The 19,693-nt window shown below is 55.6% G+C and overlaps 1 protein-coding gene across 5 annotated transcripts in view; it reads right to left on the bottom strand.

Moving 5' to 3' along the window:
* Nucleotides 1-1,727: 1,727 nt before the first annotated feature.
* CD6 (CD6 molecule) overlaps nucleotides 1,728-19,693 on the bottom strand; it is a 39,527-nt gene continuing 21,561 nt past the window's right edge. Inside the window, exons 2-13 of one of the 5 annotated variants that reach the window (XM_016119029.2) lie at nucleotides 13,279-13,347; nucleotides 11,964-12,314; nucleotides 10,921-11,232; nucleotides 9,883-10,185; nucleotides 8,716-8,781; nucleotides 7,559-7,693; nucleotides 7,109-7,207; nucleotides 5,917-6,033; nucleotides 4,160-4,231; nucleotides 3,689-3,931; nucleotides 3,288-3,389; nucleotides 1,728-2,759 (exon numbers count right to left, since the gene is read on the bottom strand). In XM_016119029.2, coding sequence (XP_015974515.2) covers nucleotides 2,695-2,759; nucleotides 3,288-3,389; nucleotides 3,689-3,931; nucleotides 4,160-4,231; nucleotides 5,917-6,033; nucleotides 7,109-7,207; nucleotides 7,559-7,693; nucleotides 8,716-8,781; nucleotides 9,883-10,185; nucleotides 10,921-11,232; nucleotides 11,964-12,314; nucleotides 13,279-13,347 — 1,934 coding nt within the window. In that variant the 3' untranslated portion in view covers nucleotides 1,728-2,694. The remainder of the gene's footprint in view (nucleotides 2,760-3,287; nucleotides 3,390-3,688; nucleotides 3,932-4,159; nucleotides 4,232-5,916; nucleotides 6,034-7,108; nucleotides 7,208-7,558; nucleotides 7,694-8,715; nucleotides 8,782-9,882; nucleotides 10,186-10,920; nucleotides 11,233-11,963; nucleotides 12,315-13,278; nucleotides 13,348-19,693) is intronic. The other 4 variants (XM_016119030.2, XM_036221244.1, XM_016119032.2 and 1 more) reach the window with 4 other exon arrangements.

The following is a 19,693-nucleotide window of genomic DNA, read 5'->3' as shown; positions in this document are numbered from 1 at the left end:
GCAGCCGTAAAAGCGCTGTGGTGCCTCAGTTCTTGGATACGGCCCCTGCCCACGCGGACATCCCTGGGTCAGGACTCAGGTGCCACCTCCATTAACATTGCGGTGTTTCCTCTCCCAGATCCTTGAGGCTTACGATAACTCGTGGTCTGCTGAGAGTACACCTACTGTGTCGTTTGTGACTTCCCTGCGATGGCCCCATGGCCTGAGTCCCCAGAAAGCATAGACAGCAAGGCGTGGGGAAGGGCCCTCCCCGGGAGCAGCCCCTGGCACCCAACCCGGGGGGCTGACTCGGGCAGGTTCTGGACACCAGCCCTCAGAAAGGCCCCTGCCACGTGTGACCCTGCTGCCCCCAGGCTGCCCAGGAGCTGGGAGGGGGCACGGGAGACATGTCTTGGAGCTGCCGTTTCTCTGGGACTGGTGCGTGCGTGCGTGCGTGTGTGCATGCGTGTGTGTGTGTGTGCGTGTGTGCGTGTGTGTGTGTGTGTGTGGACAAGGAGGAACCAAGAATGGGGGAGAAACGAAAGACAAGAGGGTATCACCAATTCCTGAGTCGGGGGTGGGGTCGGGATGAATTGTGACTCGGCCCTTAACTCTCTGAGTGACCTCGGACAAGTCCTTTTCCCTGTCAGGCCTCAGCGTCCTCATGTAGGAAGAGGGAGCCAGCCGATGCTCTCCACGCCTCGCCAAGCACCAGCGCCTGAGGCCCTCCATCCGCGGTCTTCTCCGTTCCTCCCCTTTCTCCTTTAAAGATTTCTCACCTCTGTTGATTCAGCGGGGACATTAGTCACCAAGACTCTGACTTGTGCCACCACTTACGTGACGCCTACTACCCTGTGCACACCCTACAGCTAAGGCTCAGAGATGTTGGGTGGCTTGCCTGAGGCCACACAGCCAGGACAGGGTGGAACTGGGATTCGAACCCAGGCCTTCGGACAAAGAAAGGGCGTTCGCAAGCTGTCTGGGCGTCTGTGTCGCCACCCACTCGGGCTCTGGCTCCTCCCCTAGGAATCCCCCTCGCCCTGGGGAGGGGGCCCCATCACAAGGACAACCACATCCTGTGACGGTTGCCCTGGGGACTGCCAGCATTCTCTCCACGCCTGGGACAGGTGAACGAAACGCAGGCCCCGCTCAGCCCTGCTCAGCCCTACAGGGCAGGACCCACAGCCCAGCGTCCTCCGCCACCCCTGCTCTGGGAAGCATCAGAGGACACCTGACCCCAGCCTTCACCCCGAGGCAGAGCTGGGTGTCGGCCACTGCAGCTGGGCGAAGATCCCAGCATCTCAGCAGGTGGAGGGTCCCACAGCCCCCTCCATACGCGCCAGCCTTGTCTCCAACTCCTCTCAGCGCCTGGGATCAATTCCTTTGCCAAGCAGCCCTGAGCATGAGCCCCCTCCCGCTGCCCCACCTCAGAAGCCTTTGGAGGCTCAGGCTGGACCTCACTGGATGCAGGGACCCAGCACCACCGCTCCGGGGGGCGGAGTGGCTGCCCAGCTCACTGGCCACAGGCATCTGTCATGGCGTCCACCTCCTCCAGGGGGACAGGCCCTGCATATTCTTGTCCCAGCATTTTTTACACCACTGGGCCACAGTAGGTTTTCAAGTTTGCCTCAATGATAGCACTGCCCCACCAAGCACATGCGTGCACACGCATGTATGCACACACCCACACACACATGCACAGCCTGGATTCTGTAAGAGCTCAAGGACGTAATCACTCCATGCCCCGGTTTCATTCAGCAATTAGTTTAATCTCAGGATTCTCAGAATGGGATGCCAGGAGCTGGCCCTGAGTCCCCCAGCCTCTCTCTGGAGGATGCTGGGTCAAGTTCGTGGCTCTGGGCGTGACTCCTCTGGGAGGCTCCCATCAATCCAGTCAGACAGATGAGGACTCAGGGCTTAGTGCAGATGCTGGGCCCCTCCTGGCAGACATCTCTGCACTTCTGCCCTCTCAGGGACTGGGCCCCGACTCTGGGTCTGTTGGGGGGCTGAGCTGGGCTGGGACCATCTCTGTAAACCACAGGAAGCTCCGAATGAGGATCCGTTCTCCAGGGCTGTGCCTGGGTGGGCTCTCGAGGTCTCCAAAGGCAGGACTGGCCTCAGGCCCCCAGCCCCTGGGTCGTGGGAAAGGGCTGTCCTCCTGCTGTCTGCTGGAAGGCTGGACTCTCTGCCCCGAGTGAAGCCTGGGTTTGCCACTGTGCCGCCCAGCCCCCGCATCCGCCTGTCGGAGCCACGGGAACCCAGCAGACCCCTGCGTGTGGGGCCTCCCTGGGCAGGACTGGGATGGGGCCGGCTTCTGCCCCTCTCAGTACCTCTGGGCCCGGAGTTGCCTGAGACTTAGGGAACTGAAGTCCTAGACACCCAAGGGTCAGAAGAGGCCTCAGGAGTCACCCAGGTCAACCCCTCGGTGCAGCCTGCCGAGAGGTGGCCCAGACTGCTTGTTCGACCCTGAGGCAGTGAGCGCACTGTGTCTCAGGCAGCAGCTCGCTGCCGTTGGGGGTTGGGGGAGGGCCAGGCCAGTAGGTTCTGTTCGATGGGTGGAGACCCAGTGGTACAGGGTGTGGAGCTTCCTTTCATCTCTCCAGGGGAGATCTCCCAGCCCCCTCGGGGACGATCCAGGGAGGACAGGGTGGGACAGGGCAGCAGGCAGAGCAGGAGTCTAGTGGAAGGAGCCACCTGGAGCCTTGCCGAGCACGTCTAGGCCGCTCCGATGTCATCATAGTCATCGTTGTCGGTGGAATCAGGCCGGGGACTGGGGGATCCTGTGTGTCCGGGAGGCTCAGGTCAGCGGGACGCCCAGTCATTGCCCCGGCTGCCCCATGGGACAGAGCTGAGCAGGTCTGAGTCCACGCACCCCTGTCCCATGATGCTGTGGGGCACGGAGTGACAAGACTCCCATCATATCAGCTTGCTCCCTTGCTAGAATGTCAGCCCAGAAGGCAGAGCCTTATCTGCTAGTTCAGGGCTATAGGTCCTACGCTGGCACAGCAGCTGATGGACAGTTGATGCTGGGTGCCCCTTTGCTACCACAGTCTCCCCCAAGGGGCCAGCTGGCTGCTTCTGCTTGAATGCCTCCACTAATGGGGAGCTTACTTCCTCTCGAGGCATTCTCTCTGACTCTTTTCTGTCCCATTCACCTCCATTTTTCCCACCTCCTCATATTCCTGCTCTTAAAATATATCCCTTTACCTCTCTTCTTTTCTCTTTGGATCCAACAAACCCAAAGCTCCCTCTACTCCACAGTCCCTCTCTGTCCCCCCTCCCAGGATCCCACCCCTCGCCACTGGCACCTGGACACCCAAACTGCTCCATGGGAGGGGGCTGGGGCGGCGGCTTGTAGTTCTGGTACCACTCTCCGGATGAGGTGCTGGAGCTGTCATCAGCCGAGGGCCCTGTGGAAACCCCCAGAGCTAGTCACCCTCTGCCTGGAGACAGTCAGTTCACAAATTGCCAGAGCTGGGAGGCTCTCAGAACTCCAGAGTCAAGTCCTTAGCTCAGTGAATGAGGAAAAAAAAGCCCAAAGAGGGGAAAAGACTTGTCGAAGGTCACACAGCAAGTGGCTGCAGAGCTGGGACTAGAATCCTGAGCCCAGCCTGGTTCATGGCTCTCAGCTTCAGGCTTCCTCTCGCCAGGTCGGAAGGATGGGAGGGGAGGATGGGGCACACACAGAATCCTCGCAGGCTCAGCTTACCTGAGAAGGTTGCACGGGAGCCAGTCAGCTCCAAGTTAGGGGGCTCCAGGAGAGGGGCCCTCTCTGAAGAAAAGCCCGGAGGGTTCCACGGAGGTAGCTTTCTGCTGGGACTGTTGCAGTAGTCCTCCCCAGACGACGTGCTAGACTCGCTGTTGCCCCTTGGGTGCTGCTGAGGGCCCAGGGAGAGGGGATCTGCGATGCGGTGCCCCAGGTTGACAGGTGGGGCCTGGGAGGCGTGGTCCTCTTCAAGTCGGGAGCCAGGAGAAGGAGAAGGACGAGGAAAGAAGAAGGTGTGCAGCAAACGGGCTTTAAATTAGACTCGAGAAAGAACTTATTGCCAACAAAAATTATTAGTCGGGAAGGACCTGTTGGGGGAGGTCGCTGCTGGAGCTTCTCAAGGGGAGCTGAGCTGCTAAGTCTGGAGGCGGGGCTGACATGACCCCCTCCACGTCCCACCCCAGCCTGACTCACCTTCCTCCAAGGGGGGCATCTGGAACCTGTTTTGTCGGACCTCCTCCTCCGTCACTCGGTGCCGCTGGGAATCTATAAGCAGAGGTGGTGGTGGGGAGGGGCGAAGGCTCCATACCCTTGTCCTGAGAGTCTGGAGGAGGGGCTGGTGCTCCTCAGCACTCGGGAGGGTGCCCCTAAGGCTGAACAGGGCAGGAGCACAACCCCGGGAGTACGGAGGGGCGCAGCCTTCCTCATCGGATCCCAGGCTCACATCCTAGTCCAGGAAGACCCCAAACCTCTGAAACCAGCATGGGAAGGGCTGCTTCCGGCCAGAAACCCTAGCGCCCTGTGACCCGTGGCCCCGGCTGCCCCTCCTACTACTTAAGGCGATACCCTCGCTCGCGCCTGCGCAGACGGGGCAGGAGATGGGCAGACGCTGCCGCCTCGAGGCGCCCTCCCAGCGCGGAGGCCGGAGGGCCTGGCGTCTGCGTGTCACGGTTTCTGTGGCACATTTGTGTCACAGAAGAATCGAGTTGCTGTAGATTCATGGGGTCTTAAGGACTCCAGTGTCTGGAATCTTGGAGTCCAGCTTTTTCGAACCTGGAACCACTGGTTTTTAGTCTCCGTGTCCCAGGATTTGGGCTTCTCAATCTTAAATTTTACCTTTTGGCTGCTCAGAACCTCGAGTGCTAAGGACACCTCATCCAGGGGGCTCCCAGACTCTGGTGCAGGGACTGGCAAAGGTGGAATCATCCACGTCCCACCCCCTAGAGGCCCTGATTTGGCAGATGGGGCAGAGATGGCTGGCTGTCCCAATATCCATTGTCCCCTCCTGTACTGGGACACCCTCTGGCCTCTATCTGGACACACTGCTGACCAGGACAGAGGCCTCATCTCCCTGCCTCTCTTGCAGCCGGTGGAATGCGAGCGGAAGCCATACGGCCCTCCCGCCCTAGGAGTAGGGTGCCCCATCTTCTCATTCCCCCTTTCCACGAGCTAAACGTGAACATGGGGAGCCGCTCCGGGCCACGCGGCCGAGGCTGACACCTTAAGGACTGCGGAGTAGCAAGAAAGAAAGAGCCTGGGCCCCCGCCAACTTCTCAGCCCTTGTCACGTGGTGGTCCGTATCACGCACACAGCCAAACTCTCCTCCTAACTGTCATAGCAGGTGCAGGGTGGGGCTCGGGAACGTGTGACAAGCTCCCAAGAGATTCGGCCCTGGGTGTGGGATTCTTGCTCTCCTCCCGCCCCCCAGCTCTGCATGGGCCCTGCCTGAAGCACTGTGTTTCCTCCTGCTGCTCCGGAAGGCAGAGGGAAGAGCTGGAGAAGCAGGACCAGAGGTGGAGGTGGAGTGGAGGGAGGGGAGAGGGGGAGATGGGGAGGATGGGACCCACAAAAGGTGTGTGAGCGAGCGTGTGAGACGCCATCTGACCTGTGCCTCTCACCTGGACTCCCTCGCGTCCTATGCAGACGCAGCCACCTTTGGGTGACCGTCGAGGGACAGGTCTTAAGACCCTGCACGTGCAGAGCCACATGTGAGAGAGGAGGCGATCAGAAGGGAGATGCCTCAAGACGTGCAGACGCCCCCAGGATCGCAAAGCGCTTTGAAAACTTCGGTGTGGGACCATTTACGGTCAATCCAGTTAGGAACGGGGGAAGGGGCACTTCCAGCCTAGTGCTGCGGGGCTCGTTAGGTGGAACCGACTGAAGGTCCCCGACCTCTCCCTGGTCGGGGCGGGAGGCCCCTAGGGCACGTGGGCGTGGGCGCAGGCACTCACTATAGAAGGTGGTCAGGGCCACGGGAGGCTGGGCGCTGAAATCATAGTGCTCATAGTCAGAGTCTGAGTCTGAGTCCTCGGGGGCTGGGGCCTGGACCTGGATGGGCATCTTGGGAACTGCGGAGAGAACAGAGTGGGGGGGGGGGCGTGGCAAAGTGATGGGCAGAACGGCGCAGGGAAGGAGAGGTAGGCGGCAGGGAACGTGGACAGCAGGAGACAAGAGAGGCGGGGAGAGCGCCAGGCAGCCATCGCATGCCAGACCATCCCGCCTGCGCGTCCCAAGCTCTTCCCTCTCGTTTCAAACGTGGGGAGCTAAATAACACTTATTTTATGCGACAGACGAACACTTCCATCGCGGTCACGACATGCCAGGCGCTATTCTAACATTTACGAATATTATCTCACTTAGTTCTCATAACAACTTTGTGGGGTGGCTATGTTAGTGTCCCCGTTTTAGAGCCGAGGAAGCGGAGGCACAGAGGTTCTCACCTGGCCAGAGAAGTCGGCAGTGTGGTTCTTAACCTCTAGACCATACTATGCAGCGAGCAGTCGCCCCGTGCCCAGACTCGCTCTGCCTTCGCTATTCACACTCTCCTCTCAAAAACGTGGATGCCATACGTGGAGAATATCAATAATATTTGGCTGAGCTCTGATTGGTTTTCGTGTCATTGGAACGTGTTCAAATAAAGGCAATTTAATATATTAAATATATTAATATATTCATAATGCAATGCGATTAAACTCTAACTCCTTCACAAGACTTTCAAGACACTTAAATCCACGTCATAAAATATGAACGAGTGATCTAGTTTTTTCCATTCGGAAAACGTGACATAAAATTTTGTTCCAGGGAAATGCTGAGGGGGCTTAGCAGGCAGGCTGATGGAGCAGGTAATGATATCACCACCTACTAGCCCATCGGCAGAGAACAATGTCCATAATGCCCTGGGACTGTATCGCTCCAGAACTCTCAAGCCTAGAATCCTAGAATGACTGCACTGGAAAGTCATCTGGCCATCGAGGCCCAGATAGAGACCTGACGTGCTCAAGGTCCCGCAGCTATGAGTGGGCTGACCTGGGTCCATTCTCCAGCCGGGGCGCTGCTTTGACGTAAGCAGTACTGTCCCTCTGGAAAATATACCCTTCCTGTCCTCTCCAGCCTTCCCCACCCCCAGGGTGGGTGACAGCCTACCTTCTTCTTTAGGGATGGTGATGGGGACCTCTTGGTAGCTATTGACCCCTGCTGGGGGGGTGTTGGGTAGGTGCTGGTGGTTCACCGGAGCAGGGAGAGCTGAGGGAAGGCAGGCACATTCTACGAGTCATTTTTTTTTTTTTTTGCCCCTTCCGGTCTCCCTGGTTCTGTTCTCACCACCCTCCTCACCACCACCCCCAAACACACACACACACACACACACATACACACACAGTCTGGTCCTCCCACGGGGCCCACATCGATCCACTTCTGCATGGCATGCTGGGTAAACCCTTCCCATGAGAGGGTGCTCCCGGGGCCAGGGCTGGGTGGCCATTGCTGGGTCACTGCCGCCTCTGCTGGGGGGTCCCCAAGGCTCACATCCCCCTGGGAGGGCTGCACCTTCCCATCCCTGGGCCTTCCCTGTGGCTTCCAGATTTCGGCACCTACCATATTTTCCTTTCACTTTCAAGAGGATGACGGTGATGACGAGGAGCGAGCCAAGGAAGAGAATTCCCAGGATGATGCAGAGGATGAGGAGGATTAGCTCCCGAGATTCCTCCGTTTTCACTGTCACGGAAGGTTCTGAAAGCAAGAACCCCAAATCAGGGAGAAAGAGAAACGGACATAGACGTCTCCTTGTCCTTCTCGTCTCTCCATCCTGTCTGCAGCTGATCCACTCCACTCCCCTATGGACCTACCCTCCACTTCCCTTAAAAAAAAAAAAATTCCAACTTTTAGGTGCCTGGTCTATCGTAGGTGCTCAAGAAACGTATCCTGAGTGGATAACTGACTGAGTGAAACTTTCTGCTTGCCACCAGCCCATAAGGATCTCTCTCTCTCTCTTTCTCCGCTCAGCAATTATGGAGCTCCCACTGTGTGCAAGGTACTAGCAATATAAATATGACAACAGAGCCACAGGCCTTGGGCATCTCTGTCTAGTAGGAAGATCAGCAAGTCGATTCAGTCCACTATGCGAGGTGCCCGCTGTGATGCAGGTGTGTGGACAGGGACCTGGAGGGGCAGGCGCGGGGCCCTGCTGAGGTCACTCGGTTCTCTATGGGGGACACCAAGGGTGGATTCCCAGAGAAGGTGACTCTTAGCTCTCCCCGGTAGTGAAGGTGGCAGGGACTCCATGCCTGGACTAAACAATCACGAGAATAACTGAGGCCCAGACAGCGCCCACTGCATGCTCAGTAAGCCCTTGTTCTAAGCGCTTTATAAGAATGAATTCACCGGAGACTCCCAACGGCACTGGGAGAGCAGCTGTGATTATCACCCCCATTCGATAGTCGAGGGACCTGAGGCTCAGAAAAGTTAAGAGGTGCCCAACGTTACACAGCTGGCAAGGGGCACAGCTGGGGTCTGAGCCCCAGGAGCCTGCCCCGAAGCCGGCCAAGCTACACCCAGCTGGCAGGTAGACCGAGCATGGATCTGGAGATCAGGACTTTGGATACTAATTCCAGCCAACTCTGCCCATTAGTTCACTCTCTGAGCCTGAAGCGGCTCCTCTGGGGAGGCAAGACCAGTGTCTGGAGGTGGGGGGTGGATACAAATGGCCGCAGGTACCTGAGGCTCTGAGACACTGTGTACCCAGTGACACTCACCTACGGTGACCGGCTGAACACTTGCAGGAACTTCAGAAGTGGACAGATTGAGCAGACTCCGGGAACCTGCCAGGAAGCACCGTCTCATTCGCTCAAAACATATTACCAAGCACCTACTGTGTGCTAGGGACCGAACGTGACAAACAAGTGACCTAGAACTGGGGGCTCGGTCCCGGGGAGGGGTGCACATGGCTAACGAAACCTACCCTTCCCACCTCCTACAACACAGAGAATCTCATGGAGTAAATGCTGGGAAAGTCCTTTGGTTAGAACAAGAGGCTAATTAAAGAATTATCCCTCTCTTCTGCATAATCTGCTGCAGGCCACAAACCCCTTTTCCATTCAGTCGGGTTTGTTCTTCAGGAGGGAAGCTGACATTATTGTCATTATCATAAGCACATGACAGGTCAGGAGTGGAGCTTACAAAATCCCTTGTGATGTTATCGGATTTCCCAGCTACCCCGTGAGTATCAGCATCCACATCCTGGAAACTGAGGCCTCCAGGCTGGTAAATGGCAGAGCCGGAGTTCATAGCCAGGTATCTGAACTCCGGAGACACTAATATCGAGTTTCCTCAAGTCGAACACTCTCGCTTTTTCACACCTTCACAAATCGGGGTGATGGCATCAATTGCTACAATTGATGACATATCGAGAGTTTATTTTGGTTGCATTTTTATCTGTTATGGCACATAAAATAATAATGGTGTGACATATTAATGTTGTCTTAGATTTGTTAAAATACAGTAGAACCCAATTCACAGAGTAGATGTGTAGCTTAACCAAAATAAGATATACTAAGGGCTTGGCAATGCTTAGTACATGATTAGGGCTCCAGACACTGTCACTGATATGATTATTAGTGTCTCCTAATATTATTTTTACTAGGCTCCCCAAAGGCCACTGTTTGGCATATAACGATGCTTCAATAAATATTTGATTCAGGGTTCTGGGCCTGAGCCGAGGATTTGTGAAAAAGGATGCCCTGATTAGCTAGCACATCTGCCCTGGACATCCTGGGACAATGGTCCCTCTGGTGCCAGAATTTGTCATTCCCGATCCAGTCCAAGGGGTGGTGCTTGGGCTGCAAGGTCTCAGGCTGTGGATCCGGGTGGAATTCCCGGTCCACATGTGGGGGCGAGGGTGGGTGCGTGGGGGGGAGGGGTACCTGAGCAGAGGACCCTGGCCGCATTGGACTGGATGCAGAGGTTGGAGTTGTTGTACCACCAGGAACAGTCCGAGAGGGTGGGCTCCTCTCCCTTGCACGAGTAGAACATCCTACCCGACAGGGAGTGGGGCAGCCCCTTGGGTATTCCGGCCTTGGTCCCACAGCCCAAGGCCCGACAGAGCACCTGGGCCTCCGATTCGTACCACACACTGTCACACACCGTGTTCCAGACCCCACGGAAATGCACCTCCACTTGCCCCTCGCAGGAGTCACTGCCCCCGGTCAGGCGCCAGGACTGGTGCTCTGCAGGGGTGGGAGGGGGCGGGGCGCAGGGTCAGGTCAGGGTCCTTTGGGCCCGAATCCTCATTAGCCCAGATGCGCAAAGGCAAACACCCCACACCCAACTGGTCTCCAGACCTTGTGAGCTCTCCCTATGGCATCCACATCTCCCTCTCTGCCCCATCCACACTGGCTGCAGGACCCTACACCAAGCGTGGTCATGGACCAGCAGCACCAACAGCACCCGGAATCTTGTTAGAAATGCAGAATCTCAAGCCCTGTTATAGACCGACTGAATCGGAATCTATATTTAACAAGATCCCCCCAACCCCCACCATTGCCCTGCACCTTATAAAGAAACTTTGACTGGACCAGAATTTCATGGCCTCATCTGGACTATCGATGCCCCCCCCCCCCCCGAGGGCCTCCCTGCCTCCATCTCCCCTTGCCGCTCTGAACCAGATAACCAGCTCCCACTCAGGAAGTCTTACCTCTTATGCCACTTCCTGCAGGAGGTGGGCAGGCTTATTCCTCCAGCCCTGGACTGCCGGTTACCCCTAAACGGCACCTGGCTTCCTTTCTTAGGGCATTTACCACTCATTCCCTGAGGTTGTGCTTGTCTGAATCTCATCTTCCCTCCTGGACGGTGCCCATGCAAGGACAGAGACTATCTCTCTAGCACTACCTCCGGGCCTGGCGCCCAGTAGTTCTATAGTAAGCGTTGATGGAGGGTGAAGTTCAGGAACGTGGCTCACTCACCTGAGCATATCACACCAGCGTCCTCCTTGTGGCCACAATAGCCGTCTCCAGGTAGCCCAGGGCAGTCCCACAGGTAGTCCTCCGCCCCAGAGCAGTTCACCTGGTCTCGGTGGATGAGTCCTCGGCCAGGGGCAAAGTGCAAGCCGGGCAGAGCCTGGATCGCCCAGCCGCAGCTCAGTTGCCGGCACACCACGTGGGCGTCCTCCAGATCCCACGTGTCGTCGCACACCGAACCCCATTGGCCATACTCCAGCATCTCCACGCGGCCGGCACACGAGCTGCCGCCGTCCACCAGCCGCAGTGCACGGTGCTCTGGGGATGGGACGGGTAGGGGTTTGTGGGTACGAAGAGGGTGAGGAAGGTAGAGGGTAGGAGAGGGTCGGGGACTGGGCCCTGGGCCCGATAGTTGTGGGCAGCGCTGTGGACCCTGCGAGAGGGGCTGTAATCCTCTGGGTAGGACGGGAGACCCCTGCAGGGCTGGGGACTTGGTGAGCAGAGGGAGGGGGACTGGTCAGGACTAGGGACTCGGGAGGTGGAGTTGACGCCATATAGACAGGGCTGCGGAGCCAGTGGGAGGGGTTAATAACCGGCTGCAGACTAGTGGGTGGGGCCAGAGGCGTGGTGGGCGGGGCCTGAACGGCAGGGCTGGGAGCTGAGGAGCATCAGTACCAAGGGACCCTGGGAATCCGGCGTATTTATGTACATGAGAGGAAGAAGCAGAGACCGAGGAGACAGAGGCCCAGAGAGGGAGGGGAGAGGGGCTTGTAAGTAAGGCCTCGAGATTCTGTGGGAACCCAAGGGGTCGGGGCCTGGACCAAGCGGGCCAACTGGGAATCTAGTCGGGGGAAGGGTCTGAAGGCCGGATTTGTGGAAATGTTCAGAGTTGAAAATGGTACAACGTTGCAGTCCTCTGCTGTGGGGAGCAGTGGTGTTTGCGTTGGTGGTAGGTGCGGGTCAGCGGGGGTGAGGCAGTGGTTGAAGGCCCGCGAGGGACAGGGGACAGGGAGGGGCGCCGGAGGTGGGCGCGGGGCGGTCCGCGGTACCTGCACAGGTGACCTGGGCCGGCCTCTGGTTGCCGATGCACGCGTGCTCCGCCACCACACAGAGCTGCCACTCACCGCCACTGCAGAGGATGGCTGGCGCCAGAGCCTGCGTGGCGTTCAGGGCTCTGCTGGCGTTGCCCAAGGCCCAACTTAGTGGCAGCTCTGGCGTCGGCGGGGGCTGGACCGGCGACCCCGCCGCCCCGCCGCAGTCCAGCGCGCGACACACAGCCTCGGCAGCGTAGTGGTTCCAGAGAGCCTCGCACACCGGCTGCCAGGACCGGCCGAGACGAACCTCCACCGTCCCGTTGCAGCGGCTGCTCCCGTTCACCAGGCGGACCCCTCGCTGCTCCCCTGGAAGTACCAGACACCAGCTGAGGCCTGGACAGGTTCGGACCCGGCGGATGCCAGGGATGGGATGAGTGCCAGTGGCTGTTAGGGGCCCCACCACTGACCTTCTAGTGACCTTGGACAATACCCTACCTGACTCTGGGCCTCAGCCTTTCAGTCTGCAAAATGGGGCTGGGCTGGTTCATCCCCCAGCCCCTTTGTGAGGCCTGACCCTCCAGTTCTTACAGTCAGGAAAAACTGAGGCTGAGGGTGACTCGAGGTTATAATCACTTAGGCTTGGGGCGACAGAGAACCAGGGGTCCAGTCCCCACAAACCCTCCTCTCTTGTCCCCATCTCAAGAGTACTCTGTGTGAAAGAAGGCAGACTTCTGGTTCCCGGGCCCCCCCCCCGGTACTGTGGGTGCCATGCTTCCCCTCCCCGGTCCCTCCACTGTTCCTAGGGCACTGACTTCCACTGAGTGTCCCTGTGACCCTCACAACCCTGCAGGATGGACAGACATGGGGTTCGTGATGGATTCGAAGACAGGCCGCCTCACTCTATGGCGGTTCTCCCTTACCTCCCCAGGGAACCCCCAGGATTGCACCCCAGGGTTAGCACACTGCTTTGCACGGAGTAGGTCCTTTAAAACTAGCTGTCGAATTAATCCGGGCCCCACCTGGTGGACCCCCACCACCCCACCAAGACTTCTTTAGCTTATTCTCAACAAATCCTCTTTAAATGTCCACTGAACACCCTATTGTGTATAAGCAACTTTTTATCAGTGGCCTCTCAAAGGTGGCAGTTCTGTGATCTCCAAGTGACTCTAATGCGGACCTTCAAACATTGGATCAGGAAGAAGAAGTGTTATCTGAAGTTAGAGTGTCTCCCTGGGACCCTCAAAGTCCATTTCCCCTTCCCGTCATCCCAGGCACCCCCTGCTTGGTCTCAGAAAGCTGACTAGGGATCCCAGAAAGATGACCTCCTCACCTGGCTCCAAAGGTTGGCTCTCTGCACTGCTGGTATTGAGCTGGCCAGATGGGGCTGGAGACGGGTGACCTGAAATCAATCAGCAGCAGCCCTGGTGGGTGAGTGAACTCAGGCCTGGAGGGCGCAGAGGTGACCGAAGGGCAGGGGGCACTTCCTGGAGCCTGCCGCGGCTATGGGAGGCCTTTGGGAGGACAGGGTCCTGGACCTTCATCTCCGTTCAGTGGAGGGGGTACTCAGGCCTTGGAGCCTCAGCATCCTCCCTTCATCTATTAAATGTGCACACATCCTCAGAAACCCGAGGGGAGCGGAGAAGGGCTGCGGGCTTTGGGGCCAGACCCGCTCACTGGTTGAGTGATCGTGGACAGGTCACTCCCTCTGCCGGAGTCCCAACTTGTAGGCAATAACGCTTAGGAAAGTATCGTGGGCTGAAAGGAGACAATATCTGTAAAATACCTGGCATACAGGAGAAGCTTGCAAATAAGAGTTATTTTTAGGAAAAACACATTTTTGCTTGGAAAATTTGAGAAACGCAAATTTTGAGACTCTGGGGTAACTGGCCTTCCTGGGCGGGGAACCTTTGGACTGCAAAGTGCTTTCAGACCCGGAGAAACTAACATTCGCTGAGGGCCGGTTATGCCAGGTCTTTGTATATGTTTGTTATTCCATTTACCTTCACCAATACAGTGACGGAGCTATTCGTACTGTTTACCAATTGGGAAAGGGAGGCCCAAAGGATGGAACTCGGTTACCCGTGCCAGATAGCGCCCATTTGTCCTTCCAGAGCCGCTGCCCGCTTGGCCTTGGTAGAACTGATGCGTTAGGACTAAATCAGTGTCTTCCTGGGTCCTCTGGCGTCTGTTTGGCTCAGCCAGTGGGGCGCCCCAGCAGACAGGAATGAGGAAGACAGTGAGGCCGTGGGGTTTATCCCCCTGGCTCCCTCCCGGTGAGGTCCTCTGGGGAGGCTGTGTCCTCCCTCTGAATGTAATTGTCCTCTCGAGGCAGTCACCTCTTCCTCACTCTCTCCTTCCGGGTCTCAGTGACCACTCCCTGGTCTTGTGTCTTTGGGCCTAGGGTGGTAACAGCTCAGCTGCTCTGAGCCCCGGGACTATAGTATCCTTTGTAAATAGCGCTTTTGCGAAAAAGCCTTTTACAAACTTCTACTATGAATCTGCCACCTGTTTCTGTAAGGACCCTGACTGACACGTGGCCTAAGGAAAGTGGCGGAGCCAGTATCTAAATTGCTTCCAAGGAGTCAGCTCCATGTTGGGCAGGGACATTCCAGTGTGTGGATGCACTAAGGGAGAACAGTGGCAGGGACCACTGTGCTCACAGAGGAACCCCTCCACATTTCTGGGTCTCTCTTCGACTTAGGTAGGGACCACTGAGGTCTATGCAGGGTGACAGGAGCCCACGGTGGCGCCAAGGTCTGTGAGAGGCGGTGAGCCTCCTCCAGCTCTTTCTTTTCCGTCAGGGCCTGGGTTCCAGATGCAGCCACAAGACGCAGGGGAATGTTGACCCAACTCAAATTCTGTGTGAGCGAGAAGCGAATCTTGATTGTGTTAAGCCATGGAGGTGTGGGGTGTGCTTGTTACCGTAGCCTGGCCTGGCCCGGCCTAACTGGTCAGTTGCAGGCATAACTGCTACACCTTCTCAGCCTCCCCTGAGAAGAGTCCAGAGGCTCAGGCCACGCACGTGCATCTGCACATGCGCACGCGCGCGCATACACACACCCGCAGACTCAGCTCTCCTACGAGCACCTGTGTGGGCCACTCCATCACTCAGACAGAAAGTCATCAGGCCTTTAATTGCCCGTCCTCACCAACTCACTGCTTGGCTGCCAGCCTGACCCTTGAAGGAGAAATGACTCAGAATTCAGAGCACAAACTCCACAGCTCATGAAATATTCAGAACAAGAATTCAGACGCCCTCGAGTTAGGATTTCGGAATCTCGTTCCCAACGGCGGCGGTCCTCCACTGCGGTGTGTGATGGTCCCATGTGTGGGGCTTGGGGACGGGATGCTGGCTGCAGCCTCTGTGTGTGTGTGTGTGTGTGTGTGTGTGTGTGAGAGAGAGTGTGTGGCTATGACCGTGCATGTACCATCGTGTGGGAGTGTGTTAATGAGTGTGTGCGTGAGAGCGACTGCATGTGTGTACGTGGAGCGTTCGCGCTCAGTTCTGTATCATCCCTCTGCGTCTGGGAAGCCATTTTGTCATGCATAAAGCCACCCAGGTCTTCTGCTAGACTAGAAAACCCTGGAGGGTGGGTCCAAGGCTGAGTCAGCCCTGAGTCCCCAGGGGTGCCCAACACGGTGTTTGTTGATTAACTGAAAGAGTGAGCAGGAGCTGCCAGCTCCAAGGACAACTGTCACCAAGGCAGTTTATCGATACTAGATATACTAGATATACTCGAGGGTGTGTTTTCTGTGCCACAGGCATTGCCCTGTCCCCTGTCCCAAGAAGGGACCCTGGCTTTGGTGTTTCAGGAACAGAAGCAGAAGTTGCTTCCCGCCCTCCCCCACCCAGGCCTCCGGTCACGGAGGGCTCACTCGATGCAGGATCGCTGCTGCCTAGACATTGTCACTGCCTCGCCCTGTGCGTCACACTTTCCTTTACATTTGCTTCACTTTTTTGCTGCGATAAATTTATTTGAAAAGGAAACTTTACCCTTTCCTGCGAATTGGCTTTATAGCATTAAGATGCTTGACCATAAAAGTATTTAGTTCGGTTTTTCGCATAGCAGCAAACAATTGGAAGCAGAGTAAATTCCCATCCACGAGGGAAACTGGTGAATAAATTATGGTCCGTTTGCAGTGTGACTGACATCTTACGCAGCCTTGATGAAGAATGAAATAGACACACACAAGCTTTCCAGGCTGTGTCGAGTAAGGAAGCCAAATGCAGAGAAGAAAATATATTATGATACAACTTTTCGAGAAGCAAAGAACCGAAAAAAAAAAAAAAAAAACCTTCCTAAAAACTGGTATGATGATACAAACATGGAGAAAAGTATCAGAGAACGCACACTGGGTTTTTTAAATGGGCAAAGTTAAAAGGTGGGTTTCAGGGGAAGGGCGGAGCAGGGCCAGCGGCACGGGTGCTGGGCGTGAGCATTCACAGGACCCCGAGCTTAAAAGGGCCTGGACTTGGTTTAATACTCTGCTGTCTCCATCTTGAAATTTTTCAGAACTTTTGAACAAGGGTCCCGACATTTTCATATTGCACTGGGACCTACCAATCACGTAGCTGGTCCTGGCCCCGAGTCCCGGGGGCATGAGGAGAGAGGAAGCAAGCGATGAAAGAAGGAGCTAAAAGGTTACACTTTTAAAAAATCACATATGTGTCGATCGACGTCACCCCCATATAAACAAACAAATAAATACATAAATACATAAATAAATAAAATTATGATAGGACCCCATTTACATAAAATCAGGTACATAGGTAGAAATGCAAAAAATAATAGGAAATATAAAACATAAATGGACTTTTTGTATTGTTTGCCTGAAGTAGAAGGTAATTGTAAAATTAAGTACACTAAAAATAAAACCTTTTAGAAATGTCACAGGACACATCATCATCCAATAAAGAGACTTTGACAAGATCAGAAGGGATGACAGAGGATTGAAAATGTAATAATTAAATACTTTTCTTAGCACGCGGGTCAGTGTTATTTAATGCTCAGTTCATTTGCCCCATGAGATCGTCCTGTGTGACCCAGAAAATCATCTCGCGTTGTGCCTGCATCCTAGAGAGTCACAGGCCAGGAGAGAAAGGGATGGAAGGGTGGGGGGTGAAGGAGGGTGGGGTGGGGTTTCTGTGTGGGAGAAGAAAGAGGTCGGGAGAGCCACCTCCAGCTCAGGAAGGGGGCAGCTCTTCCAGGCTGGTCCCCAAGTAGAATGGGACAGGACCTCAGACAGGTACCACGGGACGATGAACTGAAGGTGACTGAGGGCAAGAAGAATGAGAGCCCTGAAGGGCCACCGTGCCCAGAACCTGAGAAGGTAGGACACTGGCCCTCTTCTGGCGTCACCCAGGCCCATGGGATGCCCTGTGGCTTCTAAGAGGTGAGGTACCTGGGGAGGGAAGAGGTGTAGACATTGAGGGAGTGGGGTGTTTTTTCTCAGCCTAGGCCCCAGCTGGCCGGCCCAGCGTCAGAACAAGACGAGCGAGCGAGGAAATGCTCAGGTGCCTTCGGCGCCTCGCTGGAACGTAGCTCTGGGCACACCCAGCACGCCCACGCGGACGTGAGCGAAGTGCCAGCTACGAGTGAGGGCGGCCCCGGCTCCATCAGATGTGCTGGGAAACAAGCAGGTGCGTGGTGGACAGCGGACAAAGTGGCATGTACAGGGGAGGAGGACAGGGCGGACAGGGGGGAGAGCAGAACAAGGAATCCCCAAAAGGAGCCACGCGGTGGGAATGACGGGTGTCACCTCCTAGAAGCACAGTTCTTTCCTTTTTAACACCAGTGGAAAGTGTTTGCAAGTACGTATGTCGACAGCCTTCAAAGCAACAACCAACCAAGCCCTTTGATACAGAAGTTCCACTTCTGAGAACCAGTCCCGAAGAAGCAATCCGGAACAGCACACTCCACGGCGATTAGGGTACACGTAGGAAAATTGGGGCGTTCTAGGTTCCTTTTTCCAGCGGAGCCCCTTCTTAACTGTGCGACTCGGGCACATCATGTGACTTCTCTGAGCCTCGAGGCCCCTCTGTAAAATGGAACCAGTAAGTACCCCTGTCGCAAGCTCGTCATGAGGGGTAAATGAGGTGACACACTTAACGCCCTCAGTGCAGTGCTCTGAGCTGCTGCGATGTTAGACGAATTGTTTCTGGCCACATCCTTTCTAATAATAAAAAAAAAAAATCCCAGACTGGAGTCACCTGAATTCTCTTAAACTGATTGGGGGACTGGTTAGGGAAACACAGGACCTTAGCAATATTTGCAAAAAAATATATATATATAATATATAAAATATATAATATATAAATATATATTTATATAAAAATGCCTTGTAAATATATACACACATATATATGTGTATATATATATATATATTTACAAGGCGTTTTTAATGATGTGGGAGAAAGGCTGTGATAGAACATTGTGGTAGAACCACAATACGGAATTAATTCTCCCCTCCAGCCCCTGCCCTCAGGGGGCCTAGCTTCTGAAGGACTTCCAAGACCCAGAGGGAGCCCAAGTTCAACCCCATTCTATCATCACACACCCTGGGCTTCTCCCCTGTGGCCTCAGCCATGTGCAATTACACAGTTGTTTTGGATATGAGCTGTTCGATGGACATCGGTCCCGCTAGAGTCTAAGCGTCACTCGTGTACCCAAGGCCCACAGACTCCCAGTGCAGTGGTCTCCCCCGTTAGCCCAGCTGCTGCTCTGGGCGCTGCTGAAGCAGGGGCAGGTGTGTCCCTCTCCAGGACTGGCACCAGGCCCCTGGGACTGCAGTGCCCCCAAGCTTTTGGAGAGACAAGGAACCATGTCAGGCGATGGAGACCAGCCTTCCATGTCCTGAGCGAGAATGACAAAGGCCATGAGAACACTGGCTGGCCGGCCTCCTCGGGTCTTAGCTGGAGCTCTGGACAGTCAAAGGAGACAGCGCCGGTTCAAGGAGCTGTCCAGAAATGTCCACTGGCTCCTGCCCCTGAGCTTCACTGGGTGGACTGCCACAATAAGTTCACACGTAGACATTTGGGAGACAGCCAGATGGGCACCTTGTGTTCTATTTCCAACCTATATCACGAGAGCAGTAACTCACCTGGGGCGTCCCGGATCTGAAATACAGGGAGGTAAGAGAAGGTCTTTGTGACTCTTCACGTCGCTCTGATGGGGAAAGGGGAAGCCCTAAGATGTGTCAAGTAGCCACCACAGCCCCGCTGGCACCGCTCAGCGATATAGCTGACATTTATAAAGTGCTTATTACACACCAGGCCCTTCTAAAATACTTTAGATGAATTGACCAATTTAATTCTCACAGCAAGCCCACAAAGTGAGGAAAATGGAGGCATAGAGACGTTTAGTAATTTATCCAAGATGACATAGCCAGAAAATGGCAGAGCTGGAATTTGAACCCGGGCTGTCCAGTCGCGGTCCACACTCTTAACCGGCTCTGTTTACTGGGTTCGAATCTAACATCCTGGTTTCCTGCCGCAGTGACCATGCCAAGGGCGCGGGGCAGAGACCTCTGACAACCCGGTGGTCTCCCTAACTCCTCCTCGCTCTGCAGGGCTTGGCCAGCCCTGAATTTAGGAATGAGAGCTCCCCCCCAACACACACACCCAAATGGTGACACAATTGCACACAAGCCCCAGGGACTATTTCCCAAAAAAAAAAAAAAATCCCCTGACTCTAAAGATGAGCAGCAATGAGAAGACTGTTATTCCCTGGGGCAGGTGCCCTGGA

This window comes from Rousettus aegyptiacus, unplaced genomic scaffold (assembly GCF_014176215.1).
Source record: "Rousettus aegyptiacus isolate mRouAeg1 unplaced genomic scaffold, mRouAeg1.p scaffold_m13_p_5, whole genome shotgun sequence".
NCBI lineage: Eukaryota > Metazoa > Chordata > Mammalia > Chiroptera > Pteropodidae > Rousettus > Rousettus aegyptiacus.
This window is presented reverse-complemented; position numbering and strand designations above follow the sequence as displayed.